Source organism: Mauremys mutica, chromosome 2, assembly GCF_020497125.1.
Source record: "Mauremys mutica isolate MM-2020 ecotype Southern chromosome 2, ASM2049712v1, whole genome shotgun sequence".
NCBI classification, from domain to species: Eukaryota; Metazoa; Chordata; order Testudines; family Geoemydidae; genus Mauremys; species Mauremys mutica.
The window spans coordinates 145057358-145073249 of record NC_059073.1 but is presented as its reverse complement, the minus strand read 5'-3'; the positions used below and the strand labels follow the sequence as shown (position 1 = coordinate 145073249).

The 15892-nt window shown below is 53.5% G+C and overlaps 1 protein-coding gene across 3 annotated transcripts in view; it reads left to right on the top strand.

The window, feature by feature from the left end:
• Nucleotides 1–15892, top strand: part of GPAT2 (glycerol-3-phosphate acyltransferase 2, mitochondrial) — a 42158-nt gene that overhangs the window by 10043 nt on the left and 16223 nt on the right. For all 3 annotated transcript variants that reach the window (XM_045004196.1, XM_045004195.1, XM_045004194.1), the window contains 7 exons: nt 776–889; nt 1253–1326; nt 3875–3985; nt 9629–9769; nt 13385–13484; nt 15206–15342; nt 15585–15684. In XM_045004196.1, coding sequence (XP_044860131.1) covers nt 776–889; nt 1253–1326; nt 3875–3985; nt 9629–9769; nt 13385–13484; nt 15206–15342; nt 15585–15684 — 777 coding nt within the window. The remainder of the gene's footprint in view (nt 1–775; nt 890–1252; nt 1327–3874; nt 3986–9628; nt 9770–13384; nt 13485–15205; nt 15343–15584; nt 15685–15892) is intronic.

Sequence of the window (15892 nt, the reverse complement as noted above, 5' to 3'; positions counted from 1 at the left end):
GTCTATTCAGATCAGTGGGAGTGGGAGCAGGAGTGATCCTAGGGGCTGCCAAGGCTCCAGAACCTGCGGTGAGCGTCTGTGTTATTGCAAGAGGCACCACGTGACAGCGAGTGCCGGAAGCCTTCAGTCTCACTAGCTGGATGGGTCCCCAATACAAGGCTCGTTCTATTGCAGACGAGGGCTGAGATTTTGCCTTAGGGGTTTAGAGTCCACGTTCCCATTAAAACGAATGGGAATTGACTATCCAAATCCTCTCGGCTTGGCAAGCCTCAGTCTTCACACCTAACAACCAGGGCGAGTGGGACCCTCTGAGACCAAAGAGGGGGCAGCACGCTTGCTTGAGCCCTGCCAGGGAATGAATTTCCCTGAGTCAGGCCATTTCCACCCAGAGGGGCCAGACGAGTTGTCCCACAACGTCCTGCAGCAGGGAGCCTAGAGTGCCGCCAAGGGTGCTGGCTGATATGAACTATGGGCTACATACCCAGAAGTCTTTGTGGCTGGGTGCAGCGCCGGCATGGACAGGAAACATGCCCACAGCACACGGAACCCGACTGCAGCTCTGCGGTGGGGTTGCGATCTCTCGAGATCGGGGGTAGCCAGGTGACTCCCCCATGATCAAAGCTAGGCGGCAGTGAAGACCCAGCTGAAGTGACTTAGGAACCTGTCTCCTGGAAAGGCGATGGGGCTGCAAGCTTTTATTTCCCGTGCTGGGGTTTCGGGTGATGGGGTGGGCGGGGGGTTGGGAGAAACAGGCTTTGTTTCGTCTCTTCCTCAGATGAAGACCTGGCCTTTGGGCTTTGGGGTGAAGCTGGAGATCGTCACCCCTTTTCTGGGCAAGTACCGCCCGTTCGTGGGGCGCTGCTGTCAGACCTGCACCCCGAAGAGCTGGGTAAGGAGGGGAGATTGGAAGAAGGAGGGGATCAGCCTGGTGGCGGTTGGTGGCTTCTGCTTTCATAAGGGCTTACCCCTAGAGTTGGTCCCTCCTGGGCAGGGCTAGGACAGAAGCCTCCAGTCTGGGTCTTCCCAGCTGCCACCTTTCACCAGCACCAAAGCAGATTCTGGCCTCTGGGCAGCACCTGGCGCTGCTGGCAGCTGCCGGGTAAAGAGAGAAGGAACTCACCCTCCCAGTGCTGGCAGGGATGGAGGGTTCCTGGGTTATCCTTGGCAGAGGAGTGAATTCCCAGGGGAGAAGGGGGGGCCCTGCTATTCAGGGTGTGTTTCTACTAATGGCCGTGCCTCTGTCTGCTTTCAGCAATCTTCCTTCCACAAGCACCTTCCCTCCCTGGGCTTTCACAATGTTCTCCAGGTGACGGAGGAAAACACCAGGTGAGTGTTGGAGGGGGCTGGGGAAAGGGTGCAGGGTAGGAGAGGGTTGGAATGGGGCAGTTTTCTGGGCACCACTCTTCTCGTGTTATCTCCATGCCGGAGATGTGGTCTGAGCCCAGCCCTGCACAGATTTGCCGTGGGATCCGGGGCGGGTCTCTTTTCCCTCCGAACAAAAGCAAGAATAATATTCATTTCTCTACCTCACTGGAGTGATGGGGAGGATTCATAAGTTAGCCTCATGCGCTAATTAGTCTAATAATTGATTGCTTTAAGGATTGTTTGTAAAGCCTTTTGAAAGCTGCAGGCCCATCAAGACTAAGTGTTATTAACAGCGGAGAGGAGAGTATTTGATTCATTCTCATCCGCCCACCCACCCCAATTTCATGTAACAGCCACAGCAAAAGGGGACTAGAGATTCAACCAAGTAGTTAGTTGTTACCAAAACATGTAGATTCCCACTCTGGTGTGGAAGGTTGTATTCAGAGATCAGAGTTTTCATTCTGATCCCTTCCCTGGGACCGGTGGTGGTGAAGCACTGGAATGGGTTACCTAGGGAGGTGGTGGAATTTCCTTCCTTAGACGTTTTTAAGGTCAGGCTTGACAAAGCCCTGGCTGGGATGATTTAGTTGGGGATTGGTCCTGCTTTGAGCAGGGGCTTGGACCAGATACCTCCTGAGGTCCCTTCCAACCCTGATATTCAATGATTCTATGAAATGCTTACAAAGCATTTTGGGTAGGGCTGCCCAAGCTGTTTCTAGCCCTGGCAGTTTGTGTGACAAAGGATGTTAAAAACGAGGTGATTCTGGTTCCTCTCCCCTGGACGTATGCAACATACACATGTCCAGATCCTCAGCTGATGTAAGTCATTGGCTTCCATGGAGATTGTTGGAGCTCCCCCGATTTACACTGACGGAGGGTTTGTCCCCTGATGTTTAACTCTCTCAATGCTGATTTTGGAGCATGCGGCAGCTCCTGTCAGTTTCTGTGGGATCCATGACCGTTCAGCGCTCTTGCAGGTGGGGTCACCATGCTTCCCGCTGCTTGAAACCTCACAGCTCCAGTTTTCGAAAGGGTTTAAATAATTCATCTCGCCTCGTAGCATTTCACGAGTTACAGATGCTAAAACCAGGGGAGCGACGGGAACGCAAGATAGTAACCAGACGTGTGCGATGTTTAGTGTCTGATATCTCGTCACAGCCATGGGCAGGTGAGAAACGGAACCTCTGTGTCACTAGGATTCCAGTATTTCTAGTGGGGTTCAGTCTTCATTTCTTGCCCTGGTGGCTTGCAAAACGTTGGGTGTTAATGAAGTCCTTTCATCTCTTAGCATTCCCTGGTACTGATTGAGGACTGAACTCCTGATTGGAGACCTGATGCATTCAGGGATCTTGCCTCAGTCTCGAGTGATATTAACAGGACACTGGCGTGGGTCTTGGTACAGTGAAGTGCAAAGTTCATATCAGGAACGTTTGCCCTTCATGAGATCCGAAGTGAGAGCGGGGAAATGCCTTTTCTCTCCTGGCTAATGCAGGAACGTCCTGGATGTTCTCCTTTCCTAGAAGGAAGCTCCGAGACCTGTGGTTTCATGGTCGAGAGAGAGATCCCTAAATCAATACGGTTTTTAGCATGGGAGCGCCACTTCTATACATACGTGCACTTGGCTTTTCTCTAGCGCTTTACCAAGTACCATTAGCCCCATTTTACAGATTGGGAAATTGAGGCGCAGTGGTCACGGTGTCCATAAATGACCAGCAACCTCGGGGCCAGCTCAATTTTTGGGGCCCCCCACCTTGAGTCTTGTGAAAGGGGCCTGGTTTTGAGAGGGCGGGTGTTTGGCCCTATGTGACAATCAGGCCCAGAAATGAGGAATCCGCAGTCACAAGTCGGTTTTGAAAATCTTGGCCAGAGAGCTGAGCTGACTTCAGCAGGCTAGTGGCAGAGCAGAGACTAGAACCAAGGTCTTGGGTTCCCAGTCCAGTGCGCTATCTGCTCGACCATGCTGCAGTAAAAGTTATCTCAGCTAGCATTTGGCTGGAGGTCTGGCAAGTACCAATACATTAAGGATTAAATACTGAGATTAGACGCACTCCAACACCCGCTGACCTACGTCAGTCGTTCCCGGAAGGGAGGATGTCGCGAAGGAGGGATGGGCTTGTTAAAAAAATGAAACACTTGAATGAGGGGACATGTCAAGGGACTGATACTACACCATTAAGGAAAAGCTCCGAATGGGTAGGCAGTGTTTCCTAGTGGGTAGAGCAGTGGTCTTGGATGCAGGAAACCTGGCTTTGTTCCCAGCTCTGCCACTGGCCTGCTGTGTGATCTTGGGCAAGTCACGTCCCCTTTCGGTGCCTCAGTTTCCCCATGGGGATAATGATCCTGACCTCCTCTGAGATCTACATATGAAAAGTGCATATACAAGTGCTTACAAGTATCAGTAGTACCCTGGAAGGGTATACCTAGATTATGGAATGCATGTAATGTATCACATGTCCATGGGTTCTGTAATTACCTAGCAGAGTGTCTCTTTCTCTCTCTCTCTCTCTAGGTACAGGGGCTGGCTGGTAAGAAGACTCTGTTACTTCCTTGCGATCCTCGAGTGGAAAGTTGATTCTGAGACCCCGCGAGATCTCCAGGAGAGAATCTTCCGCAGCAAAAGGTATCGTTCCTCGTGTGAGAGCAACCTGAGGTTATTTACCCTACGGGCTGGCTCTGGAGTTTTGCTCTTATCTCCCCTCCCTTCTCCGCTGTGCCTCATGGTATTCCAGCCCTATGTTGTTTGGATCTTGCCTCCGGGTCTGTGTTGTTCTGACTGTAGCAGTGGCCAGTTGGTTTAGGGTTTTGAACAGGACGATGGGAGAATTTGGCCCAAATCTGTTCTAACCACTAGACCATGTGCCCTTGTCACCTTCAGAATAAAGTAGAACTGAGTGCAGGATCCAATGTCATGGGGCTATGAACCTCAGGACAGGGAGGGCATCTGAGTAAGGACTCCTGGGTTCTATTCCCTACCCAGCAACTTATGCCCTCTCCAACAGGACGCCAGGGCTGTGCTAACTGTTAGGTGGGGCTGGTTTAAAAAATGTTGATCAACATTTTTTTGGATGGAAAATTGGTTTTTTGATTAACTGAATATTAAAAGTGTCTGCTTTCCTTGGAAAAGTTTTATTTTTGCATCAAAAATCTGGATACTCGAAAATTTGAAAAATTTTGCATCTGAAATGTTGCTGTGGTGTACCTCATAGGAGTTGTGGTTCCGTTACCTCATGCTCCTATCCGCCTCCATGGGACAGGCGCTCTGGCTGCACTTCAACTCCCATGATGCACCATGGCAGTGTGACTGCCAGGTTGTCCTGCCTCCAGTCCCCCAAGCAGGGACACTGGTGCATCATGGGAAATGTAGTCCAACCAGGGAGCCAGGCCTCTAGAAGAGAATAGGAGTGTGAGGTACCCAAACTGGCCTTTTGAGGGAGCTCTCCAGTCCTTTCTTGACCTATAGCGGGCATGCTGGTATAGACAATATAATGTTTATTTTTAAGCTTTTTTTTTTCAATTTTTGCAGAGTTAAATTTTCCCAGTTGCTGGAAGTGCAAATGGGAGGAAAATCCTCCGTGTAGAGAAGGCACCCAAGCCAGGTGACCTAGATTCTAGTCCTGGCTCTGTCCTTGGATTGGGCAAGTCACTTCCCTTTGCCTCAGTTTCCCCATCTCAGAAATGGGGAGTCATAGCTCGAAGGGATCAGATACTGCTGTGACGAGCATAGCGTAAGCGCCTGACTGCAGTAGCGGGGCTACGAGTAGGGAAGGAGAGAGGCATCGTCCAGCATGCTTCACTCTGCTGTTATACACCCAGCCCGCAGTCCTGGGCTAGTCTCTGTACCCTATAGCTATGCTGGGATGACTCCCGTGTTGACACTCTTATTCGGAATACCATGGCCTTGTTTCCGTTCAGCTTATATCACTTTGGGCACGTACGATTTTTCAGTGTTGAGCCCTCCGCTAACCTGAAATAAGTCTATTCTGAACGGGCGTGTCCAATCACGGGGAGTTATGCTGGTGTAACTATACCAGCGTAGCTTATAAAGCCAGAAGGGACGGTTGTGATCATCTCGTTTGATCTCCTGTTTAATACAGGCCAGAGGACTTTTCTGAATTAATTCCTCTTTCAGTGCGAGCGTGTCTTTTAGAAAAATACCTATTCAGTTGAAAATCGCCAGTGACGGAGAATCCGCCACAACACTTGATAAGTTGTTCCAGTCGTTAATAACCCTCGCTGTTCAAAACGTACGCCTCCTTTCTAGTCTGAACTTGTGTATGTTCACCTCCCGACCCCTGGTTCTTGTTATCTCTGTCTGTTAGGTTGAAGAGTCCTTTATCAAAGGAATGCTGGTAAATTTTCCCGTGTAGACAAGCCCTTGCCCTGTGCCTCTCTTCCCACATGTACAAGAGAGAATTAATGGGCCAGAGTCTTTCCTGGCGTAACATTAGTGGATTTGTGCTGTTTTACGCCTGCTGAATTTCTGGCCCACTGTTCGTAATGTGTTTTGTGAGCCTCTGATGACAGGCACTGTAGCAGGGGCAAAGAAAGATTGCACTATCTCTGAGGAATATTTTCACAAAGGGCCCTCTGTCTATACTGATGTCCTACTCTCATCTGCATTTATTTAACACCTCTCTGGCATTCTCTCTCCCCCTCCCCCCCCCACACTTACTCTGATAAATTACGAGCTGTTTGTCTTGGATGTCAGCCTGAGAGGTTAGATGACTAAAGCAACGGTGCAGAAGTTGAGCTGGTGGGAGCGGTGCGCTGGGAAAGGCACAGAGGCACGTGATAAATTGAGTTTTTTCAGTGTCATCTAGAATAGAATTTATCAGTGATGATATCACAGCTGCACCTGACTGAGATCCGGCCCCATTGTGCTAGGAGCTGTACAGACACAGAACACGAAGATGGTCCCTGCCCCAAATTGCCGACAATCTAAGTATAAGACAAGAGACAACAGGTGGAGACAGACCGTCAGGGAAATACAAGGAAACAGAGATATTAGTGCTCAGTCTGATGGGGCCGTGGTGTGATCATTGTCACGCCATGGGGTTTGAGTGCCTTTTACAGGGATGGTGCTACATCCCCAGCCAGTAGCTGTATCCCTTCCCCTCGCAGGGTGACGGATGGGGACGGGGAGCTCCAGATGGAAACAGCTGTGAAGAAGGAAAATGATACTGAGTGTTTAATAGCAGCAGAACTCTTGGGCACCTGTCAGGTGTGGTTAACTCCTTGCCACAACCTGCTCCAATCTGGCCGCTTAAGAGATGGCGCTGGGCCCAAGCGTGCTGGATTTAACGGGGTCCCCACTGACTTCCAGGGGCTTTGGATCAGGCCTTTCCGGATGGAAGCTCCTTTCACAGATGGGCCAGGAAGGAAACGAACCAGCACCAGCGTAGCGACAATTGGCTGAAAGCGTTGATTCAGCCAGGCTGATCCTGAATCCTGTGCTCTGTCTCTCTGGCCTGGTCTACACTACGCGTTTAAACCGAATTTAGCAGCGTTAAACCGATTTAACCCTGCACCCGTCCACACAATGAGGCCCTTTATATCGATATAAAGGGCTCTTTAAACCGATTTCTGTACTCCTCCCCGACGAGAGGAGTAGCGCTGAAATCGGTATTGCCATGTCGAATTAGGGTTAGTGTGGCCGCAAATCGACGGTATTGGCCTCCGGGCGGTATCCCACAGTGCACCACTGTGACCGCTCTGGAAAGCAGTCTGAACTCGTATGCACTGGCCAGGTAGACAGGAAAAGCCCTGCAAACTTTTGAATTTCATTTCCTGTTTGCCCAGCATGGAGCTCTGATCAGCACGGGTGGCGATGCAGTCCCAAATCCAAAAAGAGCTCCAGCATGGACCGTACGAGAGATAGTGGATCTGATCGCTGTATGGGGAGACAAATCTGTTCTATCAGAGCTCCGTTACAGAAGACGAAATGACAAAGCATTTGAAAAAATCTCCAGGCTATGATAGACAGAGGCCACAGCAGGGACTCAGCACAGTGCTGCATGAGAAGCATAACGGAAAGCCAAAGAATCAAATGGACGCTCATGGAGGGAGGCAGGGGGGACTGAGGACTCCAGCTATCCCACAGTTCCCGCAGTCTCCGAAAAGCATTTGCATTCTTGGCTGAGCTCCAGATGCCTGAAGGGTCAAAAACATTTTCCCGGGTGTTTCAGGGTGTATGTCGTCAATTTACACCCTTCTCCCCCCCCCCCAAAGAAAAGGGAAAAAATCGTTTCTCGCCTTTTTTCAATGTCACCCTATGTCTACTGCATGCTGCTGGTAGACGGGGTGCTGCAGCGCTGAACACCAGCATCCCCTTCCCGGTGGCAGACAGTACAATATGACTGCTATCCATCGTCATCATCAGCCCATGAGTGCTCCTGGCTGGCCTCGGTGAGGTCGTCCGGGGGCGCCTGGGTAAAAATAGGAATGACTCCTGGTTATTCCCAGCAGACGGTACAGAATGGCTGGTAACCGTCCTCATCATAGCAACTTGAGGCTGAGCTCCATCAGCCCCCCCCCCTTCATGTCTAAAGAAAAGATTCTGTACTGCCTGGACTATCATAGCAGCGGGAGGCTGCGCTCCTCTTCCCCCCTACCCTTTAATGTCCTGCCTGGACTATCATAGCAGCGGGAGGCTTCCTCCCCCTCATTTTATCTCAGTAAAAACTCAGTGTTTCTTATTCCTGCATTCTTTATTACTTCATCACACCAATGCGGGGGGACACTGCCACGGTAGCCCAGGAGGGTTGGGGGAAGAGGGAAGCAACGGGTGGGGTTGTTGCAGGGGCATCCCCTAGAATGGCATGCAGCTCATCATTTCTGCGGGATCTCTGGGGCTCTAACACGGAGCGGCTGTGCTCTCTGGTTCTCTAGTACACTTGCCCCATATTCTAGGCAGGACTGACTCTATTTTTAGATAAAACATAAAGAAGGGAATGACCCAAGGAGTCATTCCCCTTTTTGTCCATGCGCCCCCGGCCGACCTCAGCAAGGCCAGCCAGGAGCACCCATGACAGCAGCAGACGTTACAAAAGGATTGATAACCGTCATTGCCAATTTCCAAATGCAAACGGTGCAAAATGACTGATAACCATCATCTCATCGCCAATTTACAATGGCAGACAGTGCAATAGGGATGGTAATCGTCTCTACTACCTTGCAAAGGCAAATGAATGCTGCTGTGTAGCACTGCAGAACTGCCTCTGTCAGCAGCATCCAGTACACATATGGTGACAGTGACAAAAGGCAAAACAGGCTCCATGGTTGCCGTGCTATGGCGTCTGCTAGGGCAATCCAGGTGAAAAAGGGCACGAAATGATTGTTTGCCGTTGCTTTCACGGAGGAAGGATTGAGTGACGACATTTACCCAGAATCACCCGCAACACTGTTTTTGCCCCATCATGCATTGGGATCTCAACCCAGAATTCCAATGGGCAGGTGAGACTGCGGGAACTATGGGATAGCTACGGGATAGCTATCCACAGTGCAACGCTCCGGAAATCGACGCTAGCCTCGGTACATGGACGAACACCGCTGAATTAATGTGCTTAGTGTGGCCGCGTGCACTCGACTTTATACAATCTGTTTTAAAAAAACGGTTTCTGTAAAATCGGAATAATCCCATAGTGTAGACATACCCTCTGTCTGATCTGCAATACGTCCCCTTCGGGCCTGACGCAGAGCCTATGGGACGACACCCCTGGGCTTTACCTGCCCTTTGGTCGGCAGCGAACTGCAGTCTGTTGTCTGGGGAAAGGCAGACAGGCCTGGAGGGGAGCCCGGTGTGAGCAGAAACCTCGGGGGACGTTTAGGGAGGCAGAATTTAACTGACTGGGGCTGGAATTTGGCCAGGACATTGGAGTTAGCAGCTCTGCTCTTCGAGAGCTTATTCACTGGGCCTCGGATTTCTCATCTGACAACAATACAGTGCCCCCCTAAATCTGTCCCCGCCTGGACTCGAACCCATATCTCGTTGGTGCCCTTTGCTCTGCCCGCCAGAGACGCTGCAGCTTTCCTGGGCTTCCCACCCCGGCCTTGCTCAGGTGCATGAGATCGCAGTGTCTCTCCGGCGTGCAGCGTAACGCTGGGGTCTCTCCTTGCCGCCCCCGATAACCGTTAATAGGGTGTTGGCGGCTGGCTGTCCTTAGGCTCTGGTTGCTGGGGTGCATTAGGCGCCCTGGATAGCATATTAAATCCTGCGGCTTTGCTTGGCATTCTTGTTTTTCACCTGCTCTCCCTTTCTCCCCAGGGTGCAGGATGTCATGTCTCTGGAGGTCCCCCAGGTGAGAGGGGCTGGCTCCGTTCTCAGCAAATCCCGGGCACAATGGAGGAGTGAAGTGCTGAGCATCCTGGGCCAGATTCAGTCTCCTCTCTCCCTTTTCATACTGAGGTATGTCCCCCCTCTCTGCGGAGAGGGCCGGGCAAGGGCTACAGGGGGGTCTGGCACCCATTCTGCTGTGTATATGGAGCAGCAGCAGAATTTTCCGAGGGGGCTGGTAATAGAGACCAGGTTCTCGTCCCAGCTCTGCCATGTACTTGCTGTGTGTAACCTTGGGCAAGCAAGACTCTTGTGCCTCAGTTTTCCTGTCTTCAGGATGGAGAGAGTGACACAAACCTTCCTCGGCAAAGCACTCTGAGATCTAGGCCTGCAAAGCAGCAGAGAGGTGATTAGAGTGATGGGTCTGGCTCCGTTCCTCTGCACGAAATTAACCCGCCCGGCAGAAAGCGAAGAGTGTGTGTGAGTGCATTCTGTGCCCGCCTGCCCTGTGGCTTGCTCTCTGAGGTGTCGTGCAGTGACGCAGTGGGTGCGTGGGCGGTGGTGGTGATGGCAAGTCAGATCCCTGCTAGGAGCCTGTGTGTGTGTGTTTGTATTTTAAGTTTTTTGCAAAGTCGGGGATGTTTTTCCTGTGTTTCAAACTTAGCTGGTGGTTGGCTGCGGCTGGGGCCCTGGGCTGGCGAGGTGGAATCCCTGGTGAAGAGGGTTTGGGATCGGGTGGTGGTTCAGAGATATGTTCTGGTCAAAAAACAACACACAGCTGTGCTGGATGGTCCCAGGAGAGATCCCGGACTGGAGTAGCAGGGCGCTGCGGGTCGCAATTGAGCGGTACCGATGGAGTTAGTGGGGGAGGGGAGCCCAGGGCTGGGATCACAGGGAGCTAGTGGGGGAGGCTGCTGGTCCTGTATTAAATTGGACAGTCCCCTGCTTGAGAGGTTTGTCCCCTATGCAGGACTGGGAGGAGACCGGATGCGGTTTTGACAAGTAACCAACAGGGGGTGCCATTTTTAAGAGCATGCTAATCTTCCCCCTCCAGCGTGACCTCAAGTGCATGGTACACGTGGGGTTATGCCAGCGGGGTTGGGCTCACGCCATGCCTGGCGGTACTGGCACGTCTGGTGTTCTGGGAACGTGTTCATGGCCACCTTAGCTGCAGGTCAGGATTCAGGGGTACTGGCAAAGCTGGCGGGGCAGTGAAACCAGGGGCTGGGGGACCAGGGAATGCGGGTCAGGACTGAGGGGTATTGGCAGAGCTGGGTTTGGGGGAGGGGAGGAAGGGGGGAGGGCCTAGGGGCTGGAGGACCAGGGGATTGCAGGTTGGGATTGAGGGGTACCGGCAGAGCTGGTGGGGGAGGGGAGCCAGGGGCTGGGGAATCAGGGATGCAGGTCAGGATTGAGGGGTTCCGGCAGAGCTGTGCGTGAAGTAGCTCGGGGCTGGAGCAGGGTGGGCTGTGGGTCGGACCTGAGAGGTGTTAGCAGAATTGCAGGTGGGTCGGGATGGAGGGGCATTGGCCGAGCTTCGTGGGGAAGCCCGTACAGCACCTCGGTGCGTTCTCGGTAGCTCCATCCCCTTTTAACGAGTGCTAACGTTTCCCATGGAAGTGAACATCAAAGCCTTCACCTAAAAGAAAAGGTGAACTTTTTTTTTTTGATTGTTGAGAAATTGGCAGATAAAGTTTCCATTGAGGCCTAATTGCTTCTCTGATTGAGCTGTAATAAAAGAACCTTTCCGAACAGTCTGAGTATTTAAAGTGGGGAAATTGCCCAAGGGATAAAAGCATTTAGAGACTTCTGGTAAACATCACGCAGGAGCTCGGGGGTGGGGATGGGGGAGATGGGTTCTGGGTTTGCACGCTGGGCTTATTTTATTTTTATTGTATTTTTTTTCCTAATCACGCAGGGGCGTTAATTTTTTTGTTGCAAACAGAGCTCCTGTTTGTTCATTTACTTTGTGGGAGCTTAAAGACGTGGGTTGAACATTGAAATGTGATGATAATACCTAGCTCATGTAGCGCTTTTCATCTGAGGATCTCAAAGCACTTCACAAAGGTGGGTCGGTGCCATTAGCCCTGTTGTACAGATGGGGAAACCGAGGCACAGAGGGGGACCTGACTTGCCCGAGCTCACCCAACAGGCCAGGGGCAGAGCGAGGAATTGGGCCCAGGTGGCATGAGACCCAGTTTAGTGCTCTAACCACTAGACCACACTGCATTTGAATTAAATCTCACTCTTAGGGTGGATTTTTCACACCCCGGAAATTAAGCCGACTTAATTTTCTCGTGTAGACTGGGCCTGAGACGCAGCAAGTCTGCGTTTTGAGTTTCTCCTCTGTCATTGAGTCACTTGGGTAAGTCATTTAACTCTCCTTGCTTCCATTCCCCATCTGGAAAATGGAGAGTGTAATAGTGTCAGCACTGCAAACCCCAGAAAAACCACAACATTAAAAAAAATATTGAGGTGGGGGGCTCTCCTTTTGGCTTCTGAGCCACTAGGCTGTGCTGGGGGCCTATTTTCATGCTTTTCTACCTCTACAACAAGGGCTGGAAACTTTTGCTCAATCAAAGAAGCTGAGATTCTCACGCATCCGGATTCTCACGCATGACTCCGGAAGCTGGAGCTTTAAAAAACTCCAGGGAGGTGGAAGAGCTATCGAAGCTCAAGGACCATGTTTGGCCCAAGATCGAATGGGGATAAACTGGCCATGAGGAAATGTAGGCTGGAAATGAGAGGAAGGTTTCCTAACTACCAACAGGAGTAGTGGGGGGGAGAGGGGGAAAACTAGCCGAACTAGTTCTAAAATGGACCTTGATACATTGATAAATGGGATGGCATGCCGGGTGGCCTGCGATACCACAGGACTGCTCCTGATGACTCGGAGGTCCCTTCCGCTCCTAGGTTCCTAATATGCCAGTTATTGCAATACTTGCGGTAAAAGCACAAGAGCTGGCAACGCCATGCTTCTCTCTCGTGTGTATGTGCAGCGCCTGGCCCGATGGGGTCGTGTGGAGAATGAGTGGGTGCCACTGTATAGCGTTGATTTCAGTGGGGGTCTGTTTGGGCCCCAGAGTGCCAGGCCGGATGGGGTTGAACTAGGATGAGTTTCCCAGCAGCCCTCCCGTGTACCACGCATTTGAACGGTTGCCCTGGCACCGGCTTATGTTCTGGGTCAGGCCTGGAGGGGGCTTGTTTAAACTCTCAGGCTTCTGTGAAATGAGTCGGGAGGTTCTCAGCCCAGTCCTCCCCATGGGCAAGCGGCAGGGAGGAGCGAGTGAATTCCCGGCCCTGGAGGTGGTGAGCGTGTGCGGCTCGGTGGGGAACGCTGCGGGGAGACGGGGAATTGAAATCCCTAGAACTGGTGGTGACTGACGGTGGTGCCCGCCCGTGTGATGCGCGGCATCGTACCGTAGCTCCTTGGGGCAAATGTCGGGGCTGATGAGTAGAAGATGCCAGTAAAGTTTAGAAAGTAGAGTGTATAAAGGTGTGATTCCACCCCTCCTAGCGTAGGGCGCAGAGACTGGGGATGGACACTCCGTGATGGGAAATGAGGTTGTTGAGGGGCCTAACGCGGGATTGCCCCACTTGGAGAAAGGTGGAGGGAGGTATGAACGTGTCCACTGAGAGTTATACGGGCCGGTGGTCCTTTCCAGGATTGTGGCTGCCAGGCGATCGAGCAGGAGGCGAAAGCCTTGGTATGGGATATCAGCGAGCCTTTCTTTCCCTCTCCCCCAGGCTCTGCAGCTGGGCTCTGCTCAGACTCCTCAACCGCGTGTTCCTCAACGTGCTGCTCCACAAAGGGCAGCTGGAGATGGTGCGCCGGGCAGCCCAGACGGTAAGGAGCAGTGGGGGGGCTGAGATGGCTCTGCCAAGAGCCCTGTTCCTCGGGTTATCTGCCTAAGGCACTTGGGCGAGTCCTGCCACCCTAGTGTCTGAGCTCCCGTAATGCCTTTATCCTCATGCATGGGGGGCAGGGCAGGGCTGATATCGCCATTGTACAGGTGGGAAACTGAGGCACCGAGCGGCTAAGAGATTTGCCCAGGGTCACACTGGAGTCTATGGCAGAGCAGGGATTGGAACCCTAGCCACCGGCCCATCCTTCCGCTTCCTCCTTAGGTAGGGCTCCCGACAACACTCAGTTACCCTGGCACCTTCGCGCTGATGCTTGTGGTCACCACGTAGTGGGCTCAGCACAGGGCGCAGAGCTGGGTCCCGTTCCCGACGCTGCCTGAATCCTTGTGCAGCCTGGAGGCAAATTGCTTAGGGTCACGTTTTCAGCAGGGCCTAACTGCCTTAGGAGCCTGAATCCCAGAGAGTCAATGAGGCTTAAGTCCCTGAGTCACTCGGCCCTTTTGATCTCAAGCTGGCAGCAGTTGCGGGCCCTGGCCCCTGAGCGCCCCCTGCCAGGCTTAGGCGAAGGCGCTTTACGGATCTGCCCCCAGCCTTGGCCCTGGGCTGGGAAGGGAGCCGTGGCCAGTGGCGGAGGCTGGGGGCTGGTGCAGGGCCAGGAGCGGAGCCGCGCTGAGGCTGAGGACAGGGCCAGGCGCAGGGCTGGGAGACGGGGACGTGGCTGGGGGCTGGACCAGATCAGAGCTGGGGGCAGGGAGGAGCTGGGTGGCACTCCCTCCTCACCGCTTGTGGGGACTAGCCTGGGCACCCCTGCATCCCCCAGATGTTCCTCCATGCCCCCCTAGGGGGGCGAGCCCCATAGTTTGGGGACCTCTGCAATAGCAGGTGTGGCAGGGGCTTGGTGTCCAAGTGGACAGAGCCCCTCCGCTGTTCGCAGAGTGCTCTGAGAGCTCCTCTGCAGGCAGGGTATGCGGTTTGCTCACAGGGCCGCACATCTGGGTCCTTGGGGCATCAAGCTCCGTTGTGCGCCTCCACCAGAGGCCTTTCCAGCTGTCGTCTAGAGCGTGGGACTTGTCTCCGGTCGCCACGGACCAATTTTCTATTTAAGGGTCTGATCAAATGCTCATTGAAGTGAATGGAAAAATCCCGGTGGGCTTTGGATTGGGCCCCGGGCATCCGGTGACTTGCCAGGGGGCTGTGTGGGGAGCAGTGCCCAGGATCTTGTAGGGGTGTGCAGTATATTGTCTGCAGTGGGTCCCCCTTTGTGCGCATTGTTCAGCTGGCATGGCGTGGCCTGTGGGTCCCTCTGTAGTGTGGATGAGGGCTCTGATGTGGGTTTAAATCCAAATCCCCCTCCCGTCCACGCACACGCTTTTCCACCGCTGCTGGGTCCCTGGCCCGTTTCTGGTAGCAGGGCGTCTCGCCGCAGCTGGGGGCACCGGTGGGCTAAGAGTGCTTCTGCACAAGCCTCATGGAGCAGACGGACAGGTTCTGCCACGTTACACTGTGAACCCAGCCCTGGAGTGGCCACAGCCGGCCAGGGGCTAAGACAACCCTGGGAAATGCTCCTGGAAATGCCTGTCCTGTCAGTGTGGCCGGGCTTGCCTGGTGGATACTCCTCGGCGAACGTGGGAGGCCTGGGCTCACCTGTGCTGGTACGCAGCCTCAGCTGCACCCCGCACACCCCCCGTCGTTTTCTCCTTGCAGCCTGACGTCCCACTGGTTTTCCTCTCGACTCGCAAGTCCCAGCTGGATGGGCTGCTGCTCCCCTTCCTCCTGTTTTCTCAGGGCCTGGGGGTGCCCCGGGTGACCTGGGAATACCAGACCTTTACCCCAAGCCTCAGGTAAGGCTTAGAGCCGGAGTTACAGGCATCTGACTTCTGCGTGGCCGGCTCCCTGAGCTGTGTGACTCCCCTGTTTCTCTCCTCATCTGCCCCGTTACTTTCATTCTTCTGGCCTCTCCCTCGGAACCTTTCTCCCGCCGGGGGACCACGGGCAAAGGGCTGGGAGGGAGAGGTGGCCGTCCTGTCTCCCGGGGAGGCCCAGGTGGGCTCTCTGCAGTGTCTGTGTCTGTTTCTGCCTGCAGGGCCCTGCTGAGCCGGCTGGGAGGGGTTTTCCTGCCGCCTGGAGCAGAGCACGCGCCGGATGGCGATTGGGGCGCGCTCTCCAGGGCCGTCCTCACCTCGGTAAGTGGGGGAGGGGCAGGAGTTCGTGCAGCTGAGCCGTGAGCCAAGGGGTGGCGTGGGACCCTACTCTGGGGGAGGGGGGAACGTGGTGAAAGCCTTAGCCAGTGGTTTGAGACTCCTAAAGCACGTGGTTAAGGATTTCATAGCTGACTAGGAGACTTAGACACCCTGCTCCCATTCCCGTCAGTTGGAGCTCGGTGTATGGCTC